Source organism: Peromyscus eremicus, chromosome 6 (genome assembly GCF_949786415.1).
Source record: "Peromyscus eremicus chromosome 6, PerEre_H2_v1, whole genome shotgun sequence".
Taxonomy (NCBI): domain Eukaryota; kingdom Metazoa; phylum Chordata; class Mammalia; order Rodentia; family Cricetidae; genus Peromyscus; species Peromyscus eremicus.
This window is the reverse complement of record NC_081421.1, coordinates 88,512,635-88,538,871: the sequence shown is the minus strand read 5'-3', so window position 1 is coordinate 88,538,871 and position 26,237 is coordinate 88,512,635. Positions and strand designations below refer to the sequence as shown.

The window sequence follows — 26,237 nt, the reverse complement described above, 5'->3', positions numbered from 1 at the left end:
CTATCTTTAGTTATCATTCTTAGACTGAAATATTCTTTACTTACTAATGTCATTATTATTTAAAAAAACAAAAACAAAAAACCTAAACCAGGTAGCTTTTGATTTGTATCATCCTTACCTAATGGAAGTTGAGAAATGCAGCCAAAGTGTCAAATTTCTGACTGCTTAAGTGAAAGTCTGATAATCTATAAACCTTATCTTTTAAAATATCCTGTCAACAATTACAGGACAGTCAATATTCCCAGAATAACTCGCCATCTGAACAGGTGTATGTTTCAAAAAAGGACAGTGTAAACACATTATAAAATTCAGAAAGTAATTCCTAGACTACATATAGGGCCAGCAAGTAAGAAAGTACTTACCTTTGAAAATCTTCCTCAGATATAACAAGGTTATACAGAAAAAATGGATCTGTATCATCAGTCAGACGGATGACTAAATCCTAAAGAAAAGATTAGGTTTTTTTAAATGTTTCCAGTAGATCTTTTGTAAAAGTGAAATTATTCAACAACACCCACATATCAGTTGTACATCAGAGTCCTGTTTGCTGCACTGCTTATGCTTATTAGCCTTGCGAGAGTGAGCACCTGAAACAGGGGCAGACAGTCGGCTCCGTTAGTTAGAGATGTGTGAAGAAGCTAGCAAAATGCTGGAAGTTAACAACAGCATCATCTTCTATGAGGCCAGAGCTGTGCAGACCAGCTTTGTGCTCTGTGGCACCAGGGCAAGACGCAGTGATTATTTTCAGTTTCCCTCAAATTAACTGCTCTGGGATTTCAAAAGCAGCAAAACTGACACTCATTACTCAAGAAAAGGAAGGGGCTTTTGTGGCTCAGACTGAAGATAAGTATCAGGTGCCATGTTTCCAGGGCTTCCCAGGAGATCTCCCACTCCAGCTGACCACTGAAGGGACCATCTGTTTCATTTTCTAAGGAAATAGGTTCCTTCATAAAGACACTTGGCAGGTTGTTAAAGTGTGACAGAGCACCACAGCTGACAGGTAGTTCACAACAATGATGGACTTCAGAGAACACTGGTCAAGGAAAACCTGCACATTGTGAGAGGGGCCAGGACTAACAAAGAACTGAACAGTCTACTCAGTTCTAAGGAGCTACTGGGGGATTGGAAACATTGAAGCAATTTATTAGTGAGGCTAAAAAAAAATGCAGAGGTAGCATATGTAAGATTAACATGTAGACTATATACTCTGTTCTGGAAAATCGAGGAAACGGGGTCTTGCTCTACCTCGGAAGGGCCTGTGGTCCAGTAATAGCTACATAAGTACTTGGAATTCACCTCAGGTGCCACTGAAAACCAACAACAGGCCAAAACCTAAAGTTACTGCCTACTATAAGATGCTTGCATGTGATCAGGGAGAGCTGAACACAGAGAACAGATGCTACACTTACTCCTATGGCCTATATCTTTAATGCTGGTTGTTTGTTTGTTTTGGTTTTCTTAAGACAAGGCATCAATTATGTAGCCCAGGTTGGACACCAAAGAACTCTTAATCCTCCTTCCTCCTCTTGAATACTGAGATTAAAGGCATGTATCATCATATAAAATTTAATTTTGAAGTTCACATGGAATTCACACTCTAAATCAAAATGTGAAGGTAATCTTTTAAATGCTCAGAGCAAACCCAGATTGTTACATCAACCCCTAATTCTTCTTGGACTTAGTAATACATGGTATAATTATATTTAAATTGCTGACTGATTCTACACCCTGGGCTTGCAATAGTTATAAAACAACCCAAAATTTTTAAAAATGGATTTAACAAGAGTCACCCTAAAAAACAACAACAACAGTAATTTTATTATAGTACCAAAAAGACCAAGAAGAGTACAAATAGTCCACCACTACCACAAACTGGACAGTAGAATTTCTCCATGTGGGGACACTGCAGGAGTCAGCGCATGTGGACTATAATGGCGAAGCCTCACCTGGTGAAAGCCCCTTAGTGATTACAGTGTGACTGAGGGTAGGGAAGTACAGATCTCATCTTCTAAAAACAAAACAGACAGAGCACAACAATAATTACATCACACACAAATGATCGTATTTCAAAAGGAAATCAATACCAACCTTTCTGTGCACTGGATTAGAAAGTGATTGTAGTTCAATGCTCACTCTAACACTTCCTCTCCTGGAGGAAAAGACATGACCAACTCAGAACTGTTCAAGTGACATGCGACACTATCTGTACATTAGTTCAAGTTTCCATCTTAGAATGCAAGCCTCTCCACAGGTGCCCTCAAGCTTATGAACAGATTTTAGAATGCACACTGGACTAGGTTTCTCTAATAAGTAACCAAGTAATCCTTAATGGAAGGCTTAATTTTTGTCACTTTTAAAATGAAGATGCTGTAGACTAAATGGGGTGAGCAATCAGGGTGCCTATTGCTAGTATTCTGGTAAGTAACTTTACTGCCAGATTCTAAAGAGCATCTACTAAGAGACAAACCATCAATTTAGTAACAACTTTTAAATCTGAAAATTACCATTGCAATGATCAAACTGACTTACAGAGAGATACTATCTTTAAAACTTAAAAATATTACAATGTTTACATTATTTTTAGACTCAAGGAAATGACACTCACTATCTTGTTACATAAAGTATTTTAAAGCCAAAGCCAAATCTACATAAAATATTCTCTATGCAATATATTCATACAAGTATTTTCAACAAGTTTACAATTATCTGTCTCATTCACAAGTAACTGAGAGAATGAAGCTACAACCCTCCACATTCTATGCAGTATCCATTACGAACAAAGACTACAAGTAGCAATAACATTAAACTGAGGAACAAAACTAATAAAGATAAAATTAGTGAAAACGTCTACATATCTCAAAACTTTTCTGCTAAATTCAGTAGCAATGGCCTTTCTCTGATATGTGTGTGTATGTGTGGGGGGGATAGAATTAAACAAATTTGTGGTGATTTGAATACAAATGGCCCCCATGGGTACTTATGTTTGAATACTTAGTTCCAAATTGGAAATTTGAGAAAGAGGAGAGGTGGCCTTTGGGGAGGGGTGTGTCACTGGGGGTGGGCTTTCAGGTTTCAAAGGACTTGGACCATTCCCAGTGTGGTGGTCTCCTGCTTGCTCTCAAATGGTCCTTCACTGTCGTCTGCTCCCTCCATTCTGCCTGTGCTCTCTCATGGACCCTAACTCTGATCTCTAAGCTTGAAAGAGGCCATTTCTTCTACATGTTACCATAGTCACGGTCTCTTATCACAGCGATAGAAAAGTAACTAAACTAAATTGAATCTGTTCAGGTTTAAATTCTTCTAAAGATTTGGTTTAAATCTTCTCCATATTCTACTTATCTACACCAGAAGAAAAAGGGATAGACACAGAAACTGAGAATGGATGGGAAAAATGAAAACAGCTGGACAAGATTAAACTGCTAAGATCCTTTTCTTAAGCTATGACTTGCAATTTTATATTGTTTTAAAATGGGTCATTTTAGTGAATTTATTTGTTTGTCTGTCTTTTGAGGCAGGGTCTTTTTTTATGTTGTCCTGACTGTTCTGGAGCTCTCTATGTAGATCAGACTGGCCTGAAACTCACAGAGATCCAACTGCCTCTACCTCCCAAGTGCTGGGATTAAAGTTGTGTCCAGCAGGCCCAGCTCAGTTAAATTTCCTGTTGATCATGTAATTGGATGCTATATCTCAGTTCATATGAGAAAGCTGAATGCATCACCCCATCTGCTGAAAGGGAGAAGCTGTCTATACAACAAACATAGGAAAGCTTTTGTTATTCTTGTTCAAGTGTTTTCATGGTGCTGGGGATGAAAGCTGGAGGCTTATGCATGCTAGACAGTCACTCTGCCACTGGATTATGCTCAGATTCTAGTGCCTAGAGCAATGGGTGTGAAGCAGACTGACCAACTTCACTTAAGCTCTTTTTGAAAGAAAACACCCCAATTTCCTCGTTTGTGAGATAAATAGGCTCTAATAGATAGAGGTTTGCTTCTTGTTTTTGTATTTATCGAAAAATTATACAGTGGTATTTGCTATAGTGATATGATATTTAAATTGACATCTAATTTTTTATTGTGTCTTACAGCTTGGAAAGTCCTGTACTTCATAACTTCATTTAGAAAAATTAAAGAATCATCAGTTCAATAAAGTGCCCAAAACAAAAATGTATATATGTAAGAAAACAGAAACACACACACACCACAAAACAGAGAGAAATAAAATGCTCTTTACCTAAGAATTATTTGACTATGATAATTCACCACTCATATTAATAATACTGCTGCACACATTCAAAGTACCTACAATGGATTAGATGTTGAGAGAAAACAAGGCCCTAAACTAAGCATATTCCCTATATTTACTTTAAAAACACCCCTAGGGCGGTGGTAGCTCACACCTTTAATCCCAGCAGAGAGAGGCAGATCTCTGCATTCAAGGCCAGCCTGGTCTACAAAGCAAATTCCAGGACAGCCAGGGCTACACAGAGAAACCCAGTCTTGAAAAACCCTCTAGAAATATGTCGTAGGAAAATCTGAGATTGCAGATACATCATCTCAAACCACAAATCTTATTTTCTGTATTAGAAAGATTCATGATAAGAGCATTAAAACAAACAAAATCCCAATGAAATACACTACTTATCTCGAGGTCACACCTTAAACATTGTTTGTAACCAGATAACACCCTCCAGGCCGGTCAGATCCAGTCAGGTGGGTTTATTTATTTATTTTTAAGTAAACTTAGACACCAGAGCTGGATTTCAGCCCAATGCTGCCATCTAGAAGCTGTGACCTTATTATCCTCTCAGTGCAAAAAAACAAAAGCTGCTGTAAGCCAGGTACTCTGCTGGGTGCTAAGGATACAAACAGAAGTAAACATGATTCATTTCCTCAAACTGAAGTCAGACGAAGTTCTTCTTACGTAGATGCATCTGATTGTTTTAGAGCTCAAGAGAAGGAAAAGAAGAGCTATCAGTGTCTACTGAGTACCTACACTGCTGGATACCCGAGGGTGGGGGAGACAGAGACAGAGAAAGGGGAGGGGGAGAGAGAGAGAGAGAGAGAGAGAGAGAGAGAGAGAGAGAGAGAGAGAGGAGAGGGAAGAGGAAGAGGAAGAGAGGGAATATTACCCCAGTCAACTATATATATATATAATTTATTTATTTAGGTTTTTTGAGACAAGGTTTCTCTGTGTAGTTTTGGTGCCTGTCCTGGATCTCACGCTATAGACCAGGCTGGCCTCGAACTCACAGAGACCCGCCTGGTTCTGCCTCCCAAGTGCTGAGATTAAAGGTGTGCGCTACCACCTCCTGGCCAACAATAATCTTAATGGTTATTTTTCTTACAGAGGAAGAACCTGAGGCATATTACAATGCCCAAACTTGAACTCATCTCTTCCCTATATAATGCTACCTAATATATGATCAATGACAATTAATTTCTACTTAGGCACCTATTTTTGTAGTTGTCACTATGTAGACCAGGCTGGCCTCAAACTCACAGAGAGTCATGTACCCCTGCCTGAGTGCTGGAATTCCATCACACCTAGCCTTCTTGGGCAGCTTTAAAAGATTCTTATTGGCAAGGGATTTAAGCTATACCTTGGGGGGCTAGGGAGATGGCACAGTCAGTAAAGTGCCTGCCACACAAGCATGAGCATCTGAATTTGAGTCCCCAGTACCCAAATTAAAAGCTGTGTGTGGGACTAGAGAGACAGTTCAGTGGTTAAAAGCATATACTTGTTCTCTCAGAGTTTGTACCCCAGCACCCACAAAGGCCTGACTCCAGCTCCCAAAGACCTGACACTCTCTGGGCACGTATGCTCACATCCCCCCAACACCACGCTCCACATGCTAAGACATAAACACACCAAACACGCTAAGACACACACCACATATGCTAAAACACACACACACATCCATACACATACACACTCTATATGCTAAGACACACACTACATATGCTAGCACATACACACACACACAAGTAATTTTTAGGTCAATGTATTTGTATACATCTGTAACCCTAGGGGGTGGAACAGTGTAGTGTCAGGAGATCCCCAGGGCTCACAGGCTAGCCAGCCTAGCCAATTAATTTGTAAGGCACTGTGTTCCATGAGACCATGTCTCAAAAAATAAGGTGGAGGGTCAGCAAGATGACTCAGTGGGAAAGACACTTGCCCCCAAGCCTGATAGGCTAAATTCAATCCCTGGAAATCACGTAACTCCCATGGCCAAAAGAGAACAGACTCCTCCAAGTTGTCCTCTGACTTCCACAAGCACACTGTGGCACACACATAACCTCCTCTTCACACACATTAAAGAAAAGGATTTTAAGTGCAGAGAATTTAAAAAAAAAAAAAAAAAAAGATACCTGAAGCCAACCTCTGGCTTCCACACTCATCACTCATTCATACTCACATGCACAAATCAACACACACATTGCACAATGCACACACACCAGAGACAGACACACACACCTTGGAAGTCATGAAAGAAAGGACATCTGAGGCAGAGGGAGGAGCAGGAGTAGAGCTTTGGTACAGAGAATATGAGCCATTTAGAGGAACTAAGTTCTTGTCTGACTACTGGACAGAGAGCTTAGGGATCAAAACAAAAGAGCAGGCGGTTATCCAATCCTGGGTTTAAAGATCTCACCATTTTCTTCCAGGTAGGGTTCCCTGATAGTTGCACTATCCTCTATCCAACTGCCTTCCCTTCCTCTATGCCTTTCTTATACTACTTATGCAATCACACCTCACTAATAACTAAGGTTGAGGGAATATTTAATCTATACTAGTTACTATTTTAAGCACTTTGTATGTATTAAACAATCTCATCTTCAATAATAATCCCATGAGGCAGGTACTATTATTTTGAATTTAAAGATGAGACAAAAATTTTTTAATAAGCTGTGTAAACTTGGGGTTGGATGTACAGTACAGTGGTAAAGTCCATGATAGCATGTTGCAAGGACATGAGTCAATCCACAGAAAGGCACACACAGTAAGTAAATAAACTGTCCAAGATCAGCCAATCAGTGGCAGAATTGGAACAACTTAAACCCAGGCAATCTAACTCCAGACCTAAACTTGTACCCTGTGCTAAGTTGCTCATCCCAGAGAAATCTCAGTTCTGAGGCTGTGTGGTCCCTGAGAACCACAGTGAAGGCTGTTGTTTTTGTTGTTGCTGTTGGTGGGGAAAGGAAAGGAAGCTTCACATCCTCAGCACCTAGGATAGTTCTTGGTACACAGTAGGCATTTGCAAGTATTTATTGAGGTAAACTGGTCTTGAATACTTAGCTAAAGAATCTCGGTTGTTCTTCCTATAGGTTAGGGGTTATCAAAATTATTCCGCAAGGGGCCAGGGAGTATAAACATTTTACACTCTGAAGACTATAGAGTTTCTGTCACAACTGCCCTGCCCCATTGTTGCTATTGAGTGCTGAGGATAGACGCGCACTCTACCATAAAGACCGCAGAGCTACATCGCAGCCAATACTCCCATACAATTACTCATTGATGTTCTTGTGCAGAAGCAACCACAGACAGTTGATAACAAATAAGGATGGCTGTGTTCTAGCAAAACTTGGTTTATGAACAGTGGGTTGATCCTTGCCACAGGTGACAGGAATATCGGGCTTCTAAATAAATTTTAAAAGTTGAAATTGTGTTTTAACATGATTAACTCTGATTACAGTATAAGTAATATGTCAGAGGAGAGTTGGGAGTGTCAGGCTTGGAATCACAAATAATGTCCCATATTGCCCAACAGAAGCAAAACAAAAGCCATAAATGTGAGTCATAGATGTCATTTTAAATTGTCTAAAGTCTCATTAGAAAACCCCTAGCTTTGAAAGTAAAATTAACTTGAAAGCATTTAACCCAATATACCCTAAAAATAGCTGTAACAGATAATCAACATAAAATTGAGATTATTTACATTCTTGTTACTAGCATGTCTTCAAAATCTAATACAAATTTTTATACTTAGAGATGTAAGTTTGGATTAGCCTACATTCAGTAACTATATGTGGCTAATGGCCACTATACTGGACAGCACAAACCAACCAACCACCAATTACAGGCTGGGAGGTATAGATCGGTGTACAGAATGCTAAGTGAGGGCATAAGTTCAACAGCCAAAGTCAACAACAACAACAAGACAATTCATCTACAGATCCCCATATATGGCTGATGTTCTCAGTCCGTTCTGAATGCTTTGCCAGTTAATTCTGAACCTAATTCTAAATTGTGTACAGTGGCTTAACAGTACCAGCAACTCAATAAATCAGTGTCTTCATTTTTTTTCATGCAACATTTCTTCACCCTTCAGTTTCTACATACACTTTCGCACCTGGTCTTCATTGTAATCATATGGATGGCTGTGTTAAATCACTTTTACAAATGAGTAAACAACATTCACAGAAACTAAATAACAGCTAAAAAAAAGTATTGGTAAAACGGAAAAGTAAGACCTAACTTTTTTTTTTTTTTTTTTTTGGTTTTTAGAGACAGGGTTTTTCTGTGTACTTTAGGTGCCCATCCTGGATCTTGCTCTGTAGACCAGACTGGCCTCGAACTCAGAAATCTGCCTGCCTCGGCCTCCTGAGGGCTGGGATTAATGGCGTGCACCACCGCCGCCCCAGACCTAACTTCTAATCAAATCTATTTGAGCCATTATAGCATTACCTGTGATTAAAGTTGCAAGTTTGCATTTATCTGTGAGAGAGACTTAATGTCCTCTATGGTACTGTTAACTCCATGAAGACCACGGGATCCCCAGGAGTCCAAGGTGCTTTACGGGTTCACAGTGTTTATTGAATCAACAGAGTTCCTGACTTTCCAGTATTTGGGGTTGATTAAATGTATCTTTGTTTTGTTAACTGATGTGCAGATGGGCCGAAGTGTATCACTGAAATTACTATTATTGTTGTTTTGGTTGTTGTTGTTATTATTATTATTATTATTATTTTAGTTCAAGTTCTAAAGCTTCACTCTCAATACCCTTCAAAGGCGAGCATGAGCGAGGGGCTGGGCAGACCCTTCCCTGGAGTCCCCGTGAAGCTGTGCAGACACGGACTGGAGAGGATCAGAGCTCGCACCCAGAAAGGGCAGGCTGGGCTCCGTCCCGCTCAGAGCCAGGACATCACGTGAGCGGAGTCGGGCTCCCATCTCCTCGTTCCCCGTCCTTGCGGCCCCTCCGCCACGGCCGACCCGCCGACGTAGCGCGGTCCCTTCCCGCGTCCCGAGCCCCACTGAACCCAGCCGCCATCTTCAACATTGGCTCGACACCAACCGCCACCCGCCGGCACCGGGAGACGCGGACCTCACCTCTCCTCGCAGTCTTTGCATTTCACTTGCAAGGGGACAAGCTGCTGGAACAGAACTTGGCTCATGTCGGACGGCTGCCCCGACGGGTGTGCGACAAAGCCCCACAGGCCTGGGCCCTCGTACCAGCTTGAAAGAAGTCCCGGTCCTGACAGAGTTTGAGTTTGGCGCTCAGCTCCCGCGGAGAAGGAGGAGGAGGGGAACGATAAACACAGAGAACGAAGGAGGTGTGGACCTCGGCAGCCACCATAACCTCTTCCGGTTCAGGGGAGCGAACGCGCAAGGGTGATGGCGTATTTCCGGTCACTAACCTGTAGGGTGGGATGTACACACACAAGCCCACACACATTCCTCGGGCGGCCATGTTTGTTAAGGGAAGGGGACCAAAGGAAAGTGACAGCTTTGGGCTGAAGGCCGGACGCCTTCCAGCCAGAAGGATCGTGGGGTATGGAGGCTCCTGCGCCGACCTCGCACGCGACCGGTTTTCCAACCGAGGGCAGATGCAGCTACTTTGTGGAAAAGAAGAAGCGCTTCTGCAGGATGGTGGCGGCCGCGGGGAAAAGGTTCTGTGGTGAACACGCTGGAGCCGCGGAGGTCCGGTATCGCCCTACCCTCCTGCGAGGTTCCGGGTCTGCGGGTGCTGGACCCCGGCCTCGCCCCCCTGTGACAGGTCCCTGCTTCTGTCCCATGGGTTCCCCAGCTTTTCCTTAAGTAAATGGCAGTTCTGACCTCCGCGTGGAGCCGTGATGAGCCCTCCTGGGGAGCATTGTTTTCTTGAACTAAGGCGCCCGCTGAGATGCTCGCTCTCCCAGACATCTGTATACCCATTCTTCCTTGTCCTCTTGGGAAGTGATTATTTTTACAGAGTAGTGTTTGAAGTCACTAGGTCTTAGTAACTGGGCTTTAGTTATTGTTTTGTGAACGATAACCACTTGTGAATGCATCAGGAAGAAACTTTGAAATTTTCTTATTTAGACTTCACCAAGAAGTACCTTATGGACTCTTAATTATTTTTCTGGGACGGAGAAGGAAAAAAAATAATGCACATAACAATTAACTTTAAAGTTGAAAGCAAAGTGCACTGGTTTTTGGTAGTGTGTGTGTGTGTGTGTGTGTGTGTGTGTGTGTGTGTGTGGAGGGGAGGTCCCCAGCAGACACTTGGTAATGTCACAGACATTTCGAGTGTAAGTGCAATATATTAGTGGCTTCTAGTGGATAGAGAACAGATATTGCTAACCTACAAATCACAGGACAGTCTCATCCCCCTCTACACCAAAAAAGAGAACATCTCAATAACAATAGTACATGATATACACTGTTTCTAAACTCAAATAATATATTTTAAAAATGCTCGTGTGTGTGTGTGTGTGTGTGTGTGTGTGTGTGTGTGTGTGTGTGTGTGGAGGGGAGGTCCCCAGCAGACACTTGGTAATGTCACAGACATTTCGAGTGTAAGTGCAATATATTAGTGGCTTCTAGTGGATAGAGAACAGACATTGCTAACCTACAAATCACAGGACAGTCTCATCCCCCTCTACACCAAAAAAGAGAACATCTCAATAACAATAGTACATGATATACACTGTTTCTAAACTCAAATAATATATTTTAAAAATGCTCGTGTGTGTGTGTGTGTGTGTGTGTGTGCGCGTGTGTGTGTGTGTGTGTGTGTGTGTGTGTGTGTGTGTGTGTTCTGTGATTGGGCTTTGCAAGTTAGAATAGAGTCCTACTTACTTTGAATGATAATTTTCCTGTTTGAATGATAATTTTCCTGTTTGTTTTTTTTTTGTTTGTTTGTTTGTTGTTTTTTTTTTTTTTGGTTTTTCGAGACAGGGTTTCTCTGTGTAGCTTTGCTACAACCCAGGCTGGCCTGGAACTCGCAGAGATCCGCCTGCCTCTGCCTCCCGAGTGCTGGGATTAAAGGCATGCGCCACCACCGCCCGGCTTCCTGTTTGTTTTTAAGGCAGGAATCTTGCTATATTTCCCATGTTGGTCTTGAACTCCTGATCTCAGAGATTCTTCTGCCTCAGCCTCCCAAGTAGCTAGTCACCAAAGAACCAAAAGGGAAATTAAGTTTTAAAATCTGTAGATGAGGAAGAAATAATAGTTTTAAAATACTGAATAATTTTAACTTTCCCTAAAATTCAGTGTGCATAAATTCATGAACATGCTGAAATTAATTGAAATAAATAAAATTGAGAAAAAATAAGAGTAAATACTTGTTCAGCTTTTGCTGTGTGGCTAGCACTATACTAAGCAGGGCTGTTATTTTGCTTTTAAAAATTCAATTTTCATAAACCTTAGGAAGTAAATGATACTATTATTCTCATCTTTCACATGAGGCAGTGAGTTCCTGTAGGGAGAGCTAGCAGCCAATAGCCAGAACTGAGAATCATACCTAAGCAGTCCTGCTGGCCTCTGGCTTTAATAATTGTACCATCATGTTTCATTCATAGGGTTTGTAGAGTAGAACTGCCAATGTTCACTGGTTTCCTTTCTTTTCTTCTAGTACCTATAGTTAGATGTGTATAACTCAGAATATTGTAACTAGCATACTGAAAAGTTGCAAAGCCAGTGAATATAACCCATTCTAAAATGTTAAAGTGCCATGCCTCATTTTTCCTGACATACTTTCTCCCATATTTTATTTCTATATTTATTGGGACAAGGTCTCAGTATGTAACCCTGGCTGGCCTTTGACTTGCAGTCGGCCTGCCTCTCCTCTGGAGTGCTGAGATTCAAAGTATGTTCCACCATGTCTAGCTTTTCCCCATATTTTAACAACCTAGAGGTAAATATGCATTTTTAAATCAACATAATTTAAATGGGCAACATTTTCCAAAATGAATTAGTATTCAAGTAATATGTATGTTAGTTAGCACAATTTAGCATTGATACCTATTTTATATGTATTTCAAAAGATCATTTTGTACGTGATGAATATTATACAGTATTTTATTAGTTAATCTGAAGTAAATGGTTAACATCTTTTCTTAGTGGTGCATATAATAACTGCACCCATTTTTAGCAGGTGTTATCTCTGATGCAAAATTATATAAGTAGGCCAAAACAGTATTTGTTCTCTTATACAGAAACCTGTGACAGATTTTTTTTTTTATTGTTTCCAACATGACCTGATCTTGCTTATTTTTCAATATGTCCTTTTAAAGTTTCTTGCCTTGTTTTGGGAATAGAGATGTGGGTTTATCTAACATCTGAATGTGATAAACATTGATATAAATCAATGTATCCTTTTTAATTTATTAGGAAGAAAATGCTCGGAAAAGAATCTTGTGTCCTTTAGATCCAAAACAGTAAGTATGGGGTCCGACAAGTGTTTTTGTTGTTGTTGGGGTTGTGTGTATGCACCTGTGTGTGCATGTGTGCCTGAGTGTGTGTGATGTACTAGAAACAGTAACTTCACAAGGCTCATTTAAGATCTTCTCTCAATTTTTCTCTTTATTTAGCACAGTATATGAAGACCAACTAGCAAAACATTTAAAAAAATGTAACTCAAGAGAGAAGCCAAAGCCTGTAAGTGTTGGAAATGTGTGTTATGCGATGTTTATATACACATACTACATAGTATTATGGGGTGCAGGTTGAATTTGGCAAATGTAATTAAGTTCTCATTCGGTAGCTGTACTTTTCTTCCCTTCTTCTTCTGCCTTCCCTTTTCTTCTTTTTTGTTCTTGCGTTTTGTTTGTTTGGGTGGTTTTTTTTTTTTTTTTTTTTTTTTTTTGGTTAGATTAGAGACAGGCTTTCACTTTGTAGCCCAGGCCGACCTCAAACTTGAGACCCTCCTCCCTTAGCTTCTCAAGTACTGAGATTACTGGTGTGTACCACCCTGACCAGCCCAGAATTTTGTCACATTTTATTTTTGGTTGTGTATTTGCTTTTGAGGTAGGGGTGTATTGCCCAGGCTGGTCTTCAGTCCATCTGAAACATTTGTTGTGCCTTACTTTCCAAGTACTAAGGTGATAGGTATATGCCACCACACCCAGCTTAATAGCTGAATCCAGGGGGTGATGGTGCAGCAAGAGATTTGGAATCAGAGGTAAAAGTTTAGAATTACGCGGGGCGGTGGTAGCGCACGCCTTTAATCCCAGCACTTGGGAGGCAGAGCCAGGCAGATCTCTTTGTGAGTTCGAGGCCAGCCTGGGCTACCAAGTGAGTTCCAGGAAAGGCACAAAGCTACATAGAGAAACCCTGTCTCGAAAAACCAAAAAAAAAAAAAAAAAAAAAAAAAGTTTAGAATTAAGGTTGTAAAGACTAACTGCTGGGCCTCTTTGAGATTCAGACTCAGTTTAGAGATAGTGAATTTGAGCTAGCACCAGTCCATATGAGTCTTTCATGGTGTTCACCCAAGCCAGGGCTAAAACTATAGATTTCCGTTTGGTAACAAAATAGAATAGGGTGAGAATATAACTACATAGAATGGTAAGTATGTTAATTTACTTCGTAATACAAAGCATTTTACAATGAGTACCCCAAGATATCATGTTGGGTTTTTGTTGTTGTTGTTGTGTTGGTTTTTTGAGACAGGGTTTCTCTGTGTAGCAGCCCTGGCTGTCTAAGAACTCGCTCTGTAGACCAGGCTGCCCTCTGCCTCCCAAGTGCTGGGATTAAAGGCATGTGCCAGCACTTCCCAGTATCATGTTGTGAACCTCAGGTATATAATAGAAAACTGATTTTTTTAAAAGAAATTTAAAATAAGAATAGAAACATTTTAATGATACTCACAAAGTGAAATGTTGAACACATAGAGTAATGATTTGGCCATCAGCTATCAACCTGATCAATAAAATTCATGTGTATGGATATGTATCTATAACTATCTAAAGATAAAGAAGTTGTCAGACAAAGTGTGTTCATTTTATTGGGAGTAAATAACAAAGAGCACATACCATATTTGTCACGAGTTAGTTGTCGCAGGTTTATGGATGCTGGCAGAAGTTATTAGACTCCTGGGTCAGAGACAGACAAAGGCTGAAATGCCTGTAATCCGGGGCTCTACCACTAGGCTACGACCAGAGTCTGGAATTTTTAATATTCACCTTACTAAGCATCAGGGGCTTCTTACTCATGTCAATTATCATTATCTCTCAAAGCCTGTGGACTCAGCTCTGGGGCTCTGCTGGGACTACTGCATATGCAGTGACTTATATTAAAGCTGAAGAACCCCATCTTCAGGAAATAATTTTCCCCCCCAAAACTGGGGCAGTGAGCAAACCTGCCTCCCCTGTGTTCCGTAGGTAGACATTTTTCTTTATTATACTGTATAGTAAGTAAGCCTGCATGGGGTCTAGAAGGAAATGCCATTTCTGTCTTCTAAGGTGCTTGGTCTACAGCTGTTCTTAAAAGGATAGTCTGGAGTGCAATGAGACTTGTAGCAAACCCAAAGACTACTCATAGCTGAAGTGACACCCAGGAGCACTTTTGAGCTTTGTTTTGTTTTGGTTGTTTTGTTTTGTTTTGTTTTTTAGAGGACAAAAAACAAAAACAAAATGGGTCTCACTGTGTAAACCTGGAGCTTACTATGTAGACTAGGCTGGCCTCAAACTCATAGAGATCCACCTGCCTCAGATAAGGGTCTTCTGAGTGCTGGGGTCACAGGCTTGCACACTGCTCCCAGCCTCTTCCCAGTCATTTGGCAACAGCTGTCCTTCTGCATCGTCCCATGTCTCCCGGCTGAGAACCACTGTGCTGCATGTTATGAGCTAAAAGTGTTGTAGCCGTCGATGACAGCGCACACCTGGAATCCTGGCACCTGGGAGGCTATGAGTTCAGAGCCAGCTTGGACAACATAATAAATTTTAGGCCAGCCTCCACTACCAATTGAGCTTCAGTGTGACATCCTCTATGAAAGGAAAAACAGGGTATTTTAACATTAAGTTAACATACAAGAAAAACAATGCCTCCTCGTCCAGTGCTTTAGGACTTAGCTCTTTTAGTAAAGAGACGTTAGACTGATCACAGAGGCCTAACTCTGGGAGACCAATGGACCAGACTAACCATCCACCACCTCAAGAGGCCAATCAAGTTATGATGAAGTTAGAAAATAATTTTTTTTAGTATGGTCCTAATGAAAAAAGCAGCGAGATTACGGTCCTGTCTTGTGTTCTGTACTGGTAATTCGGATTACATAGGGGAGGAGCACCAGGAGTGACGAGAAGCAGGCTCAGTCAGACGGGGCGGACCATGGTCTTCCCTATGGTCTGCTTCTGTGGGTCCCACTGGCTCAGGGGACATCTTATTCCTGAAGAAGGCAGTACTGTTGGTAGTCCTGTTCTGGCACCAGCCTAGGCCCTGTAAGATCATGTTCCTTTGCTGCCTTAGAGTAACCTGCCTCCAGGACTCCCTGTTCCTGGGATTTTCACTGTATCTTACTTTATCTTGGTGTCTTCATTCTTGGAGGGGAATAAAAAGAGATGAGGTAAAGCAACCTTACATTAGATAGATTGAAAAGCCCGCAAAAAGCCCGGAATGATTAACATGTCCGTGTTTAGCAGGGCTCTTACCAGAGTTTAAAGTAGCTCAGGCCGAGAGAGCAGTAGACAACAGAGACAGCAAGTCTTATCCTGCTTCAGTTCCCGTCAGACCTCTGGTGGACCCAATGAAGAGCTGGTGCTTTCACCCAAGCAGCCCTGGAGGGCGTGAGAAGGTTTTACTTCAAGTAATTCCTCACCTACGGGTCACGTTTCAGTAGGCAAGGATGGGGTATGTGTTCTGGGAAAATGCTGAGAGGAGAGCAGTTCACTAATGTGAACCCCGGGGTCTGGGTGGCAGAGCAGTGGTTGTCTGTCTGTCTGGTACACCTGGATGATGAGAACCCCGGGATCTGGGTGGCAGAGCAGTGGTTGTCTGTCTGTCTGGTACACCTGGATGATGAGAACCCCGGGATTTGGGTGGCAGAGCAGTGGTTGTCTGTCTGTCTGGTACACCCAGATAATGTGAACCCCGGGTTCTGGGTGGCAGAGCAGTGGTTGTCTGTCTGTCTGGTACACCTGGATGATGAGAACCCCGGGATCTGGGTAGCAGAGCAGTGGTTGTCTATCTGTCTGGTACACCTGGACAATGTGAACCCCAGAGTCTAGGTGGTCTTAGCATTGTTTTGCTTGAGTTTAGCAAGCTCTTTATTAGCTTATGAAATTTTTGTTTACCAAATAAAAGTTGTTTTTTGATAATTACTCCATAGTATAGATAATTTTAACTTATAAAAAGCCAAACTGAACCCAGGTACGGTGGCACAGGCCTTTAATCCCACCACTCAGGAGGCAGAGGCAGAAAGATCACTGTGAGTTTCCAGCCAGCCTGCTCTACAAAGCAAGTTCCAGCCTAGTCGGAGCTACATAGAGAGACCACCCTGTCTCAAAAAACAAAGAAAAGAAAAATCCAATCCACAATACAGCTTGCCCCTAGCACTTTTCAAAACCCTTTTAAGATAAGAGTGCCTCAAAGTATAATACTTGGAGGTAATTTTCTGTTATATTTGTGTCAGTCCCTCACAAAACAGTGTGATAACTGCAGCTTCACCTCTTCACTCAGTTAACAGTGTCCCTTGTAAACATACCAGTAAAGGGGTCCTTACATGGCCGGTGTGGTGGAGCACGCCTTTAATCCCAGAGGCAGAGGCAGGTGGATTTTGAGGCCAGCCTGGTTTACGGAGCAAGTTCCAGGACAGCAAGGACTACACAGAGAAACCCTGTCTTTAAAAAAAAAAAAGCTGGGCAGTTTTGGCGCACACCTTTAATCCCAGCACTCAGAGGCAGAGGCAGGTAGATCTCAATGAGTTTGAGGCTGGCCTGGTCTACAGAACAAGTTCCAGGACAGTCAGACCTACATGGAGAAACCCTGTCTTGAAAAAAAAATTATGAAATGAAATATTTAGAACCCTTTACATTTTCAACAGTGATTTAGTGAATGCCTGTTCTTTTGCTAGAGTCTTATAACATGAGTCGGGCGGTGGTGGTACACGTCTTTAATCCCAGCACTCAGGAGGCAGAGCCAGGTGGATCTCTGTGAGTTCGAGGCCAGCCTGGTCTACAGAGCGAGATCCAGGACAGGCACCAAAACTGCACAGAGAAACCCTGTGTCGAAAAAAAACCAAAAAAAGAAAGAAAAAAAAGATATCCTCACGCAGTCAAGATGCTAGCCTCTGCCATCTTTTTAATAAAAGTCCGTAACTGTTAGGAATACAGTGTCCACAAGAGATGCTTTAAAGCAAGGTTTATAGAAATAATAATATTTCATGCCTGTGTGTGCATACCATCCAGTAGGGTAGCCACTAGCTACTAGTGACTACTGGAATTTGAGATAATTAAAACTAAATGAAATTGAACGTGTAATTCTCAGCCACAGTAGCCATATTTTATAGCTACTGACTGCCATGTCACTCAGGGAAGATGTAGAACATTCCCATCATCACAGGAAGTTCTAGTAGACAGGGTTGACTGGATCTTCACCTAAAATTCCTGTACTTGCAGGTGGACTAATAAGATCTCATTAGGTTAGTTTAAATGTCACAGGATATTTTTTTTTTCTGGTATTTAACATTTTAAAATACATCAGACACACCATTAGAATAGCTGTGTTTTGTCCATTTGGGGTTAGGCTGCGTCCTCAATGGACAATATATATAATATATATGTACACATATATGTGTGTGTATGTTTATATACAAATATAAAAGTGTAACTATTTATATATAAAAAAATCTTGTTTTTATTTTAATGCCATAAGGCAAAACTAGCACAATCCTCAGTCTGTCCTGTAAACAGGTAACTACTGAAATTAAAGATTGTAAATGCTTCTTTGTACAACTCCCTCTCTTGAAGCTCCATGAAGGTAGAGATTGGTCTCTTCTGTTGTAACTCTGGTACCCAGCACACCAGTCACCATGGTATTGGTGCAGTAACATTGGGGGACTGACTGAGAGACAAGGATGACGGTGTAGGAGGATGAGGGAAGAAACAGTTCTTAGCTTAATTGTTGTGAACTTCATATTAATAACATGTTATGACTTTGTTTTTGTCAAGGATTTCTTTACTCAAGATGTAAATGCAGGATTAAAGGAAGAAATGGAAGTTTCTGAGCAATTAGTAAGTATATTATTTAATACTTAACTCCAAGTGATATTTCGAAGCTGTCTCCTTGTACATTGACCATTCCCCACTTTCATTTGGAAAGATCTGTTGTTTTGACGTTACGGTGTATTTTCTATAGAATCACAGTTGTTAGTGACTTTAGTTCCCAGACCAGCATATGTCCCATAGCAAACAGCAATGTGGTTCTGTTATGAGCCCCGACTTCTTGACTCTGAGGGAATGGGGGAGTTATTGGCAGAGACGGAGTGATGCCCTCACAGTTGGGCAGTTCCAATAGCAGCCTAGGAACCAAGACTTATCAGGAAGAAGGTCTTAAACTGCCATAGGGTGTTGGCAGATTTTTCTTTGGGCTGCCAGCTCACTAAAAAATGACACAGAGACTTATTAATTATAAAAGCATGGCCTCAGCTTAGGCTTACTCCTAACTAGTTCTTATAACTTAAATTAGCCCTTTTTTTTTTGAAGATTTTTTTTTTTAATTTATTGCATATACAGTAGTCTGTCTGCATGTATGCTTGCAGGACAGAAGAGGGCACCAGATCTCATTATAAATGGTCAGGAGCCACCATTTGGGTACTGGGAATTGAACTCAGGTCCTCTGGAAGAGCAGCCAGTGCTCTTAACCTCTGAGCCATCTCTCCAGCCTCCCATATTTTTAATCTGCATTCTTCCACACGCTCGTTACCTCATCTCTATTTGCCCATCCTCCTTCCTCTCCATCTGGATGGTGGCCCTCCCTTCTTCCCAGATCTCTGTATTCCCAGAAGTCCCCCTAACCTCTTCCTGCCTAGCTAATGGCCATTCAGCTCCTTATTAAACCAATCACACTGACACATCTTCACACAGTATAAAGGAATACTCCACAGCAATGGGGCCTGCCCAGTGTTACATTTCTACTCATTCGCTGTTATGGAACTTTAAGGCATGTTTTGGCTATATTATTTAGTTTTATTTTTGTATACAGGTTCCATTTTCTTCTCTATCTGAAGAGCAGTTGGAAAACTTAATTAAGAAATTGAGAAAAGCAAGTGAAGGTAAGTTTGCCTAAAGTTGCAAGTTCAATTATTTGAGAAGCACTAGGTGCTATATGAATTGAAAGCTTCTGTTCTGTTGTTCAGAGTCCCATAGTTCATGTTTGGCTGCTTAAGCTATCATGTTTCTTTTTGGCACAGGCTTGAATTCTACGCTTGAAGATCACATTATGTCCCATCCAGCATTACATGATGCCCTTAATGACCCTAAAAATGGTGACTGTGCAGTCAAGCACCTGAAACAGCAGGTAAGCTTAGACCACAGTAACTCAACTCTTGTTCATGTGTTTAATGCTAACATTCTGGGCTGATGAGATGGCTCACCAGGTAAAGGCACTTGCTGCCAAGTCTGATGACCTGAGTTCAGTCTTCTGAACCTACCTGGTGACAGGAGAGAATCAGTTCTTGCAAACTGTCCTCTGACTTCTACAGCATACAAGTGTGTATATGCTCACAACAAATAAAGGTCATTTTTAAAAAGCTAACATTCTAGCTAGGCGTGGTGGCACATACCATTAATCCTAGCACACAGGAGACAGAGACAGGCAGATCTGAGTTCAGGGCCTGCCTGGTCTACAGAGTGAGTTCCAGAATAGCCAGAGCTAACACAGAAAACTTGTCTTGAAAAACACCAATTAAAAAATATATAATAACCTTCTTTTCTGAGTATAATTACTTAGTTTTTTTTAAAATGACCAAAATACCTTGATTCAAAATTATATGTGAACATAAAGGAAAAATTTCAGCGTGGATATAACCCTGAAAACAGATACTATTTTAAAGCAAAAAGAAAAAAATGTCTTAACCATTCAGAAATCAGTGAAAACTTTCTGCCTTGTGTAGACATTACCTTGCTGTTTTCAAATTTGAGTCAAATCCCTTTGCTTTAGTTTATAAAGTAATCCTATGGAGTTTGCAGGCTTCTATTTTAGGTAACATTGAAAAATTAAAGTTACTTGGTCCAAGAAGATGCTTTGTTGAGTTTGGAGCAGGAAAGGGGAAATTATCTCACTGGGTTGATATTGCCTTAAAAGATGCTGAAAACGTTCACTTCATCCTGGTAGAGAAAGTGACCACAAGATTCAAGGTAAGTGAAGCCTCTGTAGGAGCAGAATAACCAAACATATTGTCTCCTGTAGGAAAAAATGATGGAACCTGTCTCTTCAAATGAATTTCCTTTTTATATATTTGATTATAATTTTTACTATTATTATTTGTTTGGTTCTAATTGTACTGGTTAAACTAAAGATAAAATTTTGAATTTAAATATTGATAGTCCATGATCTGAGTTCTTAAAATTGTTTGCAGAGACAAGAAAATCTGAGCAGAACCAGGCTTCAGCTAGGAATTAAGCCACGTCCTAACCTTACATTTGCCACTGCTGACAGACTCTTCCTTCATTATACACTTCTTAGACATATTCTTGGACACCACAATAGGCACTTTGTATATGCAGATAGATACTGATGAGGCAGCTGTGCTCTTGCGTGTGTGTAGAAGAGAGCTAGGTGAATACTAAGGAAAGTGTTGAAGAAGGGACGTTTTGCAGAGTGTGTATGCGTTCAAAGGAAGGCTTGATAGGCTTTATTACAGAGAGGCAGTGGAGAACGAGCATGCAGAAAAGGCAGTGCTTGTGACCATCTTGAAAAATGAATCAACATTTGCTAGATAGAGTGTGAGAAGCGTTCTGGGAAATAGGAACAGTGTGACCACATGGCCAGAATAACAGGAAGCATTTCTGTATGATGGAAATACAATGCATAAGGTAGAATGTGGCGATATGAACCAGGAAAGAAAGCTGGTGTGGAAAGTTGTCCGTTTTGTCTGTTCTGTGTTAGAGATACAGTGGAAGACTTGGTTTTTGCTTCAAAGAGGCTTCCATGCAGCATTTTCTTTTTCTTTTTCTTTTTCTTTTTTTTCTTGGTTTTTCGAGACAGGGTTTCTCAGTGTAGCTTTGTGCCTTTCCTGGATCTCGCTCTGTAGACCAGGCTGACCTCGAACTTACAAAGATCCGCCTACCTCTGCCTCCTGAGTGCTGGGATTAAAGGTGTGTGCCACCACTGCCCGGCCCATGCAGCATTTTAGTTCTCCATCTAAGTATGTTATACCACTGAGCGGTACTCAGTGCTGCAGGAGCAGGAAGGTAGAGAACTAACCTCGGTCGTCGAGAGTCGTCATGGAGGAGGTTTTTTAAAAATGATTTTAAAACCTTCCATAGAGCTCAGTGGTTTAGCGTGCTTATTGGACTTCCAGAAGATCTGAGTTTGATTCACAGCACCAATATCAGGCTGCTCACAACGTCCTGTAATTCCAGCTCTAGGAGATCCAACACCACCTCTGACCCTCCTCACACACAGATGGCACATGCACACACATATAAAAATGTATTCCATATGCTGTCCTAACAACACTGTAAAACTATTTCAGAAGTTTTCGACTAAAAATAGGAAGATTGAGAATATGAAAATTCTTATTCAATAATACAAGTAAGAAATGTACTGGAGAGTAAAGGCCATTCTGTGGGCTGTAGAGGAAAGAAAGAATGAGAGATGTAAAATGTCGGGAGTCATAGCACTTGCTGATTTATTATTCATTGTTTTTCAGAGACAGTACTCTGGGATGGTTTCTGGCCTAATTAGACACAGATAAGGTATCCTTGAGGAGGAAAACTATGAGTTCAGTTCTTGTCTGTTTAGTTTCCTGTCCGAATGTTTCTGAGAGCTTGGGGCTGTAGCTTAGTGGGAGATATTTTGTTTAGTATTCATAAGGCCCTGAGGAAAAAAAACAGGTGAATCTCTGAGTTCAAGGCCAGCCTGGCCTAGAGTGAGTTTGAGGAGAGCCAGGGCAACACAGAGAAACCCTGTCTGGAAAGAGAGGGAGAGAAAGAGAGAGAGAGAGAGACAGACAGACAGACACACACACACACACACACACACACACACACACACACAGAAATAATATGTATATGTAATAGTAATAACTGATAGAATTTCTAGCCTTATAAAATGGGTGTTGTTATTTTTGAGTTTTCATCCAAAATATAAACCTTTTAAGTTGTTGTTCATTCATTTTTACAGTTACAGTTCATTAACTGTAAAAATTAGGTATATTTACTCTGAAATTTGAAAACAAATGGAAACATTTTCATAAAGCTTTTTTCAACATTGAGAGTACTGATTCAGTAATGTTCTGTTTATGCAGGTAGATGGTAAACACAGAAAAGAGAGCTCAGTGTTTGAAAGACTTCAGATCGATATTCAACACTTATGTCTGAGTAAGTCACAGATCTGTCCTCTGCTCTGTCATAGGTCAGACATTCAGACTCTGGGGCCGCTTAGAATTCTGTTCCCACAGACCCGTGCTTCAGGAAGAAGAAACAACACTAGTGTTTTGTTAATACAAGTGTTTGTAAATAAGGAAACAGAAATGGAGTTAGGATTGAAACCTTAAAAGTTGCTTTGTTGCCAGCAGGGCAGTGGTGGCAGGGGCATAGACCTTTAATCCCAGCACTCAGGAGGCAGAGGCAAACGGATCTTTGTGAGTTCAAGGCCAGCCTGGTCTACAGAGTGAATTTCTTTTCTGGACAGCCAGGGCTGTTACATAGAGAAACCCTGTATCAAAAAAGAAAAAAAATTATTTTGTTATATCAACTATAAGTGTAGTATGATATGCAGGAAGTTCAAAACTTTTGATAAATCCTTATATATTGCTTCCTTGTACTTTTAAAAATTAATTTTGAGTAAGGCAGGTATAATGGTACACCCTTTTTGTTGCTGTTGTTTTGTTTTGTTTTTCAAGACAGGGTTTCTCTGTGTGGTTTTGGTCCTGTCCTGGATCTCGCTCTGTAGACCAGGCTGGCCTCAAACTCAGAGATCCGCCTGGCTCTGCCTCCTGAGTGCTGGGATTAAAGGCATGCACTACAGCTACCCGGCTAATGGTACACTCTTTTAATCCCAGCACTCAAGATGCAGAGGCAGGCAGATCTCTGTACAGTCCAGGCCAGCCAAGGCTGCATAGTGAGACCTTGTCTTAAAAATATTGACTTGGAGTGTTCAAACTTGGTAGCATTTAGACATCTGTACTGGCCTGCCCTTAGGGTCCTGACAGGATATACCTCCGCTACAGCCACTAAGAGCAACCCCTGTGCCCATTTGCTACGTTTCCTTCTAAAAGGCGGGCCTTGTACACCTCCTGTCTTTTTCTCTTTCTCTTCCTTCACTCTCATCCCCGGGGACCAGTCTCTGCCCCCTTCTCTCCGCTCCCCTCAATAAACCTCCCAAGTGGGCCCTGTTGTATGGTGTGACTCCTTCCCTCCATTTTTAAAATACAGAACTAGCCTTCGGACTATAGTTAACATGACTGTCAAAATCATTACAGGAAATGAGAAAATTCTCTGTGTAGCTAGTATATAGAAGATAGGTCCTCAGAATTGTGTCACAAAGAAAGTAACTTATTGCTATGGAGTTAACATTCGATACAGACACACGTACATGCACACCCACACACGAACACGAACACAAATGTACACACACACATGCATGCACACCAACACACATGAACACAAATGCATACACATGCTCATGCCCTTCAGTCATCCTCTTTTGTGCCTTTTTACTTTTTCTAACATTTTTCTTTTCTTTTTTTTTCCTCTCTTTCTAGTGTTTTGAGACAGAGTCTTACTATGTAGTCCTGGCTATCCTGGAACTCACTATAGACCAGGCTGGCCTGAAACTCACAAGAGATCCGCCTACCTCTACCTCCTGAGTGGTGGAATTAAAGGTGTGCACCCCCACACCTAGCTCTTTCATGTTTAAAAAGAAAATAATGCAAACATTTACAATTACTTCCATCCACTAATTTTATTCTAGTCTTGAGAAGCAACCAAGCATTTGTTTAATATAAATCATTGTATTTTCTTCTGCTTAACTGAAACCAGGTATGGTATATACTCCTGTATTTCCAGCACTTGGGAGGCTGAGGCAGGCAGATCACCCAGACTTCAAAGTGAATTCCAGGCCAGCCAGTACTACATAATGAGACAGGAAATTTGTTTGTTTGTTTAGCTGAATATTCTTCTATGTCACGTGCTAAACATAGACACATTCTTAGGATATATATTAGATTCTGTGAGAACTGTTTGTTTTCACATCCTTCATCCCTAAAATCCAAAGATTCTACAATCTGTCCTTTTGGAAGGATACATTAATACTTGGTATCATTAGCAGCTAATGTAGTTCTTACTCTTTTTATCTCAGACAGGGTTCCTGTGCTCAGAGAAGGAAGACTGCCTGTGGTAGGAATTGGGAAGCATCTGTGTGGGGTCGCAACAGGTGAGCTGGACACACGGTCACCTCTAAACTAGTACACTGAGCTGTAGCCTAGATGGCCCCACCACCTGGGGCGGGGCACTTAGGCCTCTCTTTTAGCCCATGGAAAAGCTTTCCAGAGTAACCCAGTTCAACCTGGGGTGGGAGGGAAGCACACATCCTGCCTCTTCCCACCTAACCTGTGCTTCTCCAAACCTAACCCTGTGGAGGCTGCTTCCCACCTTCCATATGCTCTCCCTTTGTTCACTCGGTCTGAATCCTCCACTGTTGCAGTTGCCTTCTCTTCCTGAGACTCAGTGTCCTTCTCTCTTAGTGCTTCCCCTCACCAGTTCCTTCAGTCCATCCCGTCGTTCTCTGCTCCTATGCTTGAAGAATTGATATCTAGACCCTCTGTGACACTGTGTCCTTCCCCTTCCTGGAACTCTCTGTCAGTCTGTGTCTAGGTTTACTGTTGACCAACATGGACCATGTCTACTTTCTCTGTGCTCCAGCCATTTGAAAGAACTGGCCCAGTGTCTGCTCATCCTTGAGCTCAGCTTTCTCCACGTCTCTGGGGCTTCCTTAGTGTCATCAGGATATGCTCTGCATAGCTTTTCCTTGTCTCCTAGTTATCTGTCTGTATATCTAATTACACCCTGTGCTGGGATTCCTTTCAAGGTCAGTGCAGATGCTAATACAATGAAGGACTCTTCCATAGCAAGCACTGAACATTTGAGTGAATGATCTTTAGGCCACCAGCTTGCTGCCTCCTTGTTCCTTCTAAGAAGCAGGTCCTTAAGGTCACTATGAAAGAGCTTGAGACTGCTAATGTTCTCTTTGTTTCTGAAATACCTTAATCTTTTTAATAATTTTTCTGATTATAATTCTTAAAATTATGTCAAATGTAAGTAAAACAGCAAATATATTTTGTTAGAAAATAAGTTGACAGACCTGGATGAAGTGGCATACCTGTACTCAGGAAGCTGAGGCAGAAGGATCACTTGAGTTAAATGATCACTTGAGTTCATCCACGATCTGAGCAACATAGTGAGACCCATTCTTTTGTATAAGAGAGAAAGACAGAGACAGAGAGACACAGACTGACTGTGAAATTATCAAGTTAGCTGGGCGATGGTGGTGCATGCCTTTAATCCCGGCCCTCTGTGAATTTGAGGCCAGCCTGGTCGACAGCAAGTTCCAGGACAGCCAGGGCTATTACACAGAGAAACCCTGTCTCGAAAAAAACAGAAACTACCAAATTAGCTATCACTTTTTCCAAATAATAGTTACCAGTAATGTTTATTGGCATAATAAAATTTACTATAAAGATACATAAGTATATCCATTTTTATATCACAGGGCAACAAATTTTAGAATAGCATTTGTTTTTAGTTAATTAGAGTATGATAAGACAATCTAATCAGATAAAATATAAGTTGTACAGCATACATTTGTGATCTTTCCCA

At 41.2% G+C, this 26,237-nt stretch overlaps 3 protein-coding genes across 7 annotated transcripts in view; 2 read left to right on the top strand and 1 right to left on the bottom strand.

The window, feature by feature from the left end:
• The window catches only part of Mfsd14a (major facilitator superfamily domain containing 14A), a 65,521-nt gene extending 61,284 nt beyond the window's left edge, over positions 1-4,237 (top strand). Inside the window, exon 12 of the mRNA XM_059266146.1 lies at positions 4,085-4,237. Coding sequence (XP_059122129.1) covers positions 4,085-4,108 — 24 coding nt within the window. The 3' untranslated portion in view covers positions 4,109-4,237. The remainder of the gene's footprint in view (positions 1-4,084) is intronic.
• The window catches only part of Sass6 (SAS-6 centriolar assembly protein), a 32,123-nt gene extending 22,538 nt beyond the window's left edge, over positions 1-9,585 (bottom strand). Inside the window, exons 1-3 of one of the 3 annotated variants that reach the window (XM_059266138.1) lie at positions 9,331-9,585; positions 2,089-2,149; positions 363-442 (exon numbers count right to left, since the gene is read on the bottom strand). In XM_059266138.1, the coding sequence (XP_059122121.1) occupies positions 363-442; positions 2,089-2,149; positions 9,331-9,395 (206 nt within the window). In that variant the 5' untranslated portion in view covers positions 9,396-9,585. The remainder of the gene's footprint in view (positions 1-362; positions 443-2,088; positions 2,150-9,330) is intronic. The other 2 variants (XM_059266137.1, XM_059266140.1) reach the window with 2 other exon arrangements.
• Positions 9,586-9,628: 43 nt separating this feature from the next.
• The window catches only part of Trmt13 (tRNA methyltransferase 13 homolog), a 20,708-nt gene continuing 4,099 nt past the window's right edge, over positions 9,629-26,237 (top strand). The window contains exons 1-9 of one of the 3 annotated variants that reach the window (XM_059266148.1): positions 9,629-9,921; positions 12,595-12,641; positions 12,795-12,861; positions 18,366-18,428; positions 19,399-19,468; positions 19,607-19,713; positions 20,385-20,552; positions 22,667-22,739; positions 24,721-24,795. In XM_059266148.1, coding sequence (XP_059122131.1) covers positions 9,775-9,921; positions 12,595-12,641; positions 12,795-12,861; positions 18,366-18,428; positions 19,399-19,468; positions 19,607-19,713; positions 20,385-20,552; positions 22,667-22,739; positions 24,721-24,795 — 817 coding nt within the window. In that variant the 5' untranslated portion in view covers positions 9,629-9,774. Of the gene's footprint in view, positions 9,922-11,489; positions 12,119-12,594; positions 12,642-12,794; positions 12,862-18,365; positions 18,429-19,398; positions 19,469-19,606; positions 19,714-20,384; positions 20,553-22,666; positions 22,740-24,720; positions 24,796-26,237 lie in introns of those variants that run through there. The other 2 variants (XM_059266149.1, XM_059266150.1) reach the window with 2 other exon arrangements.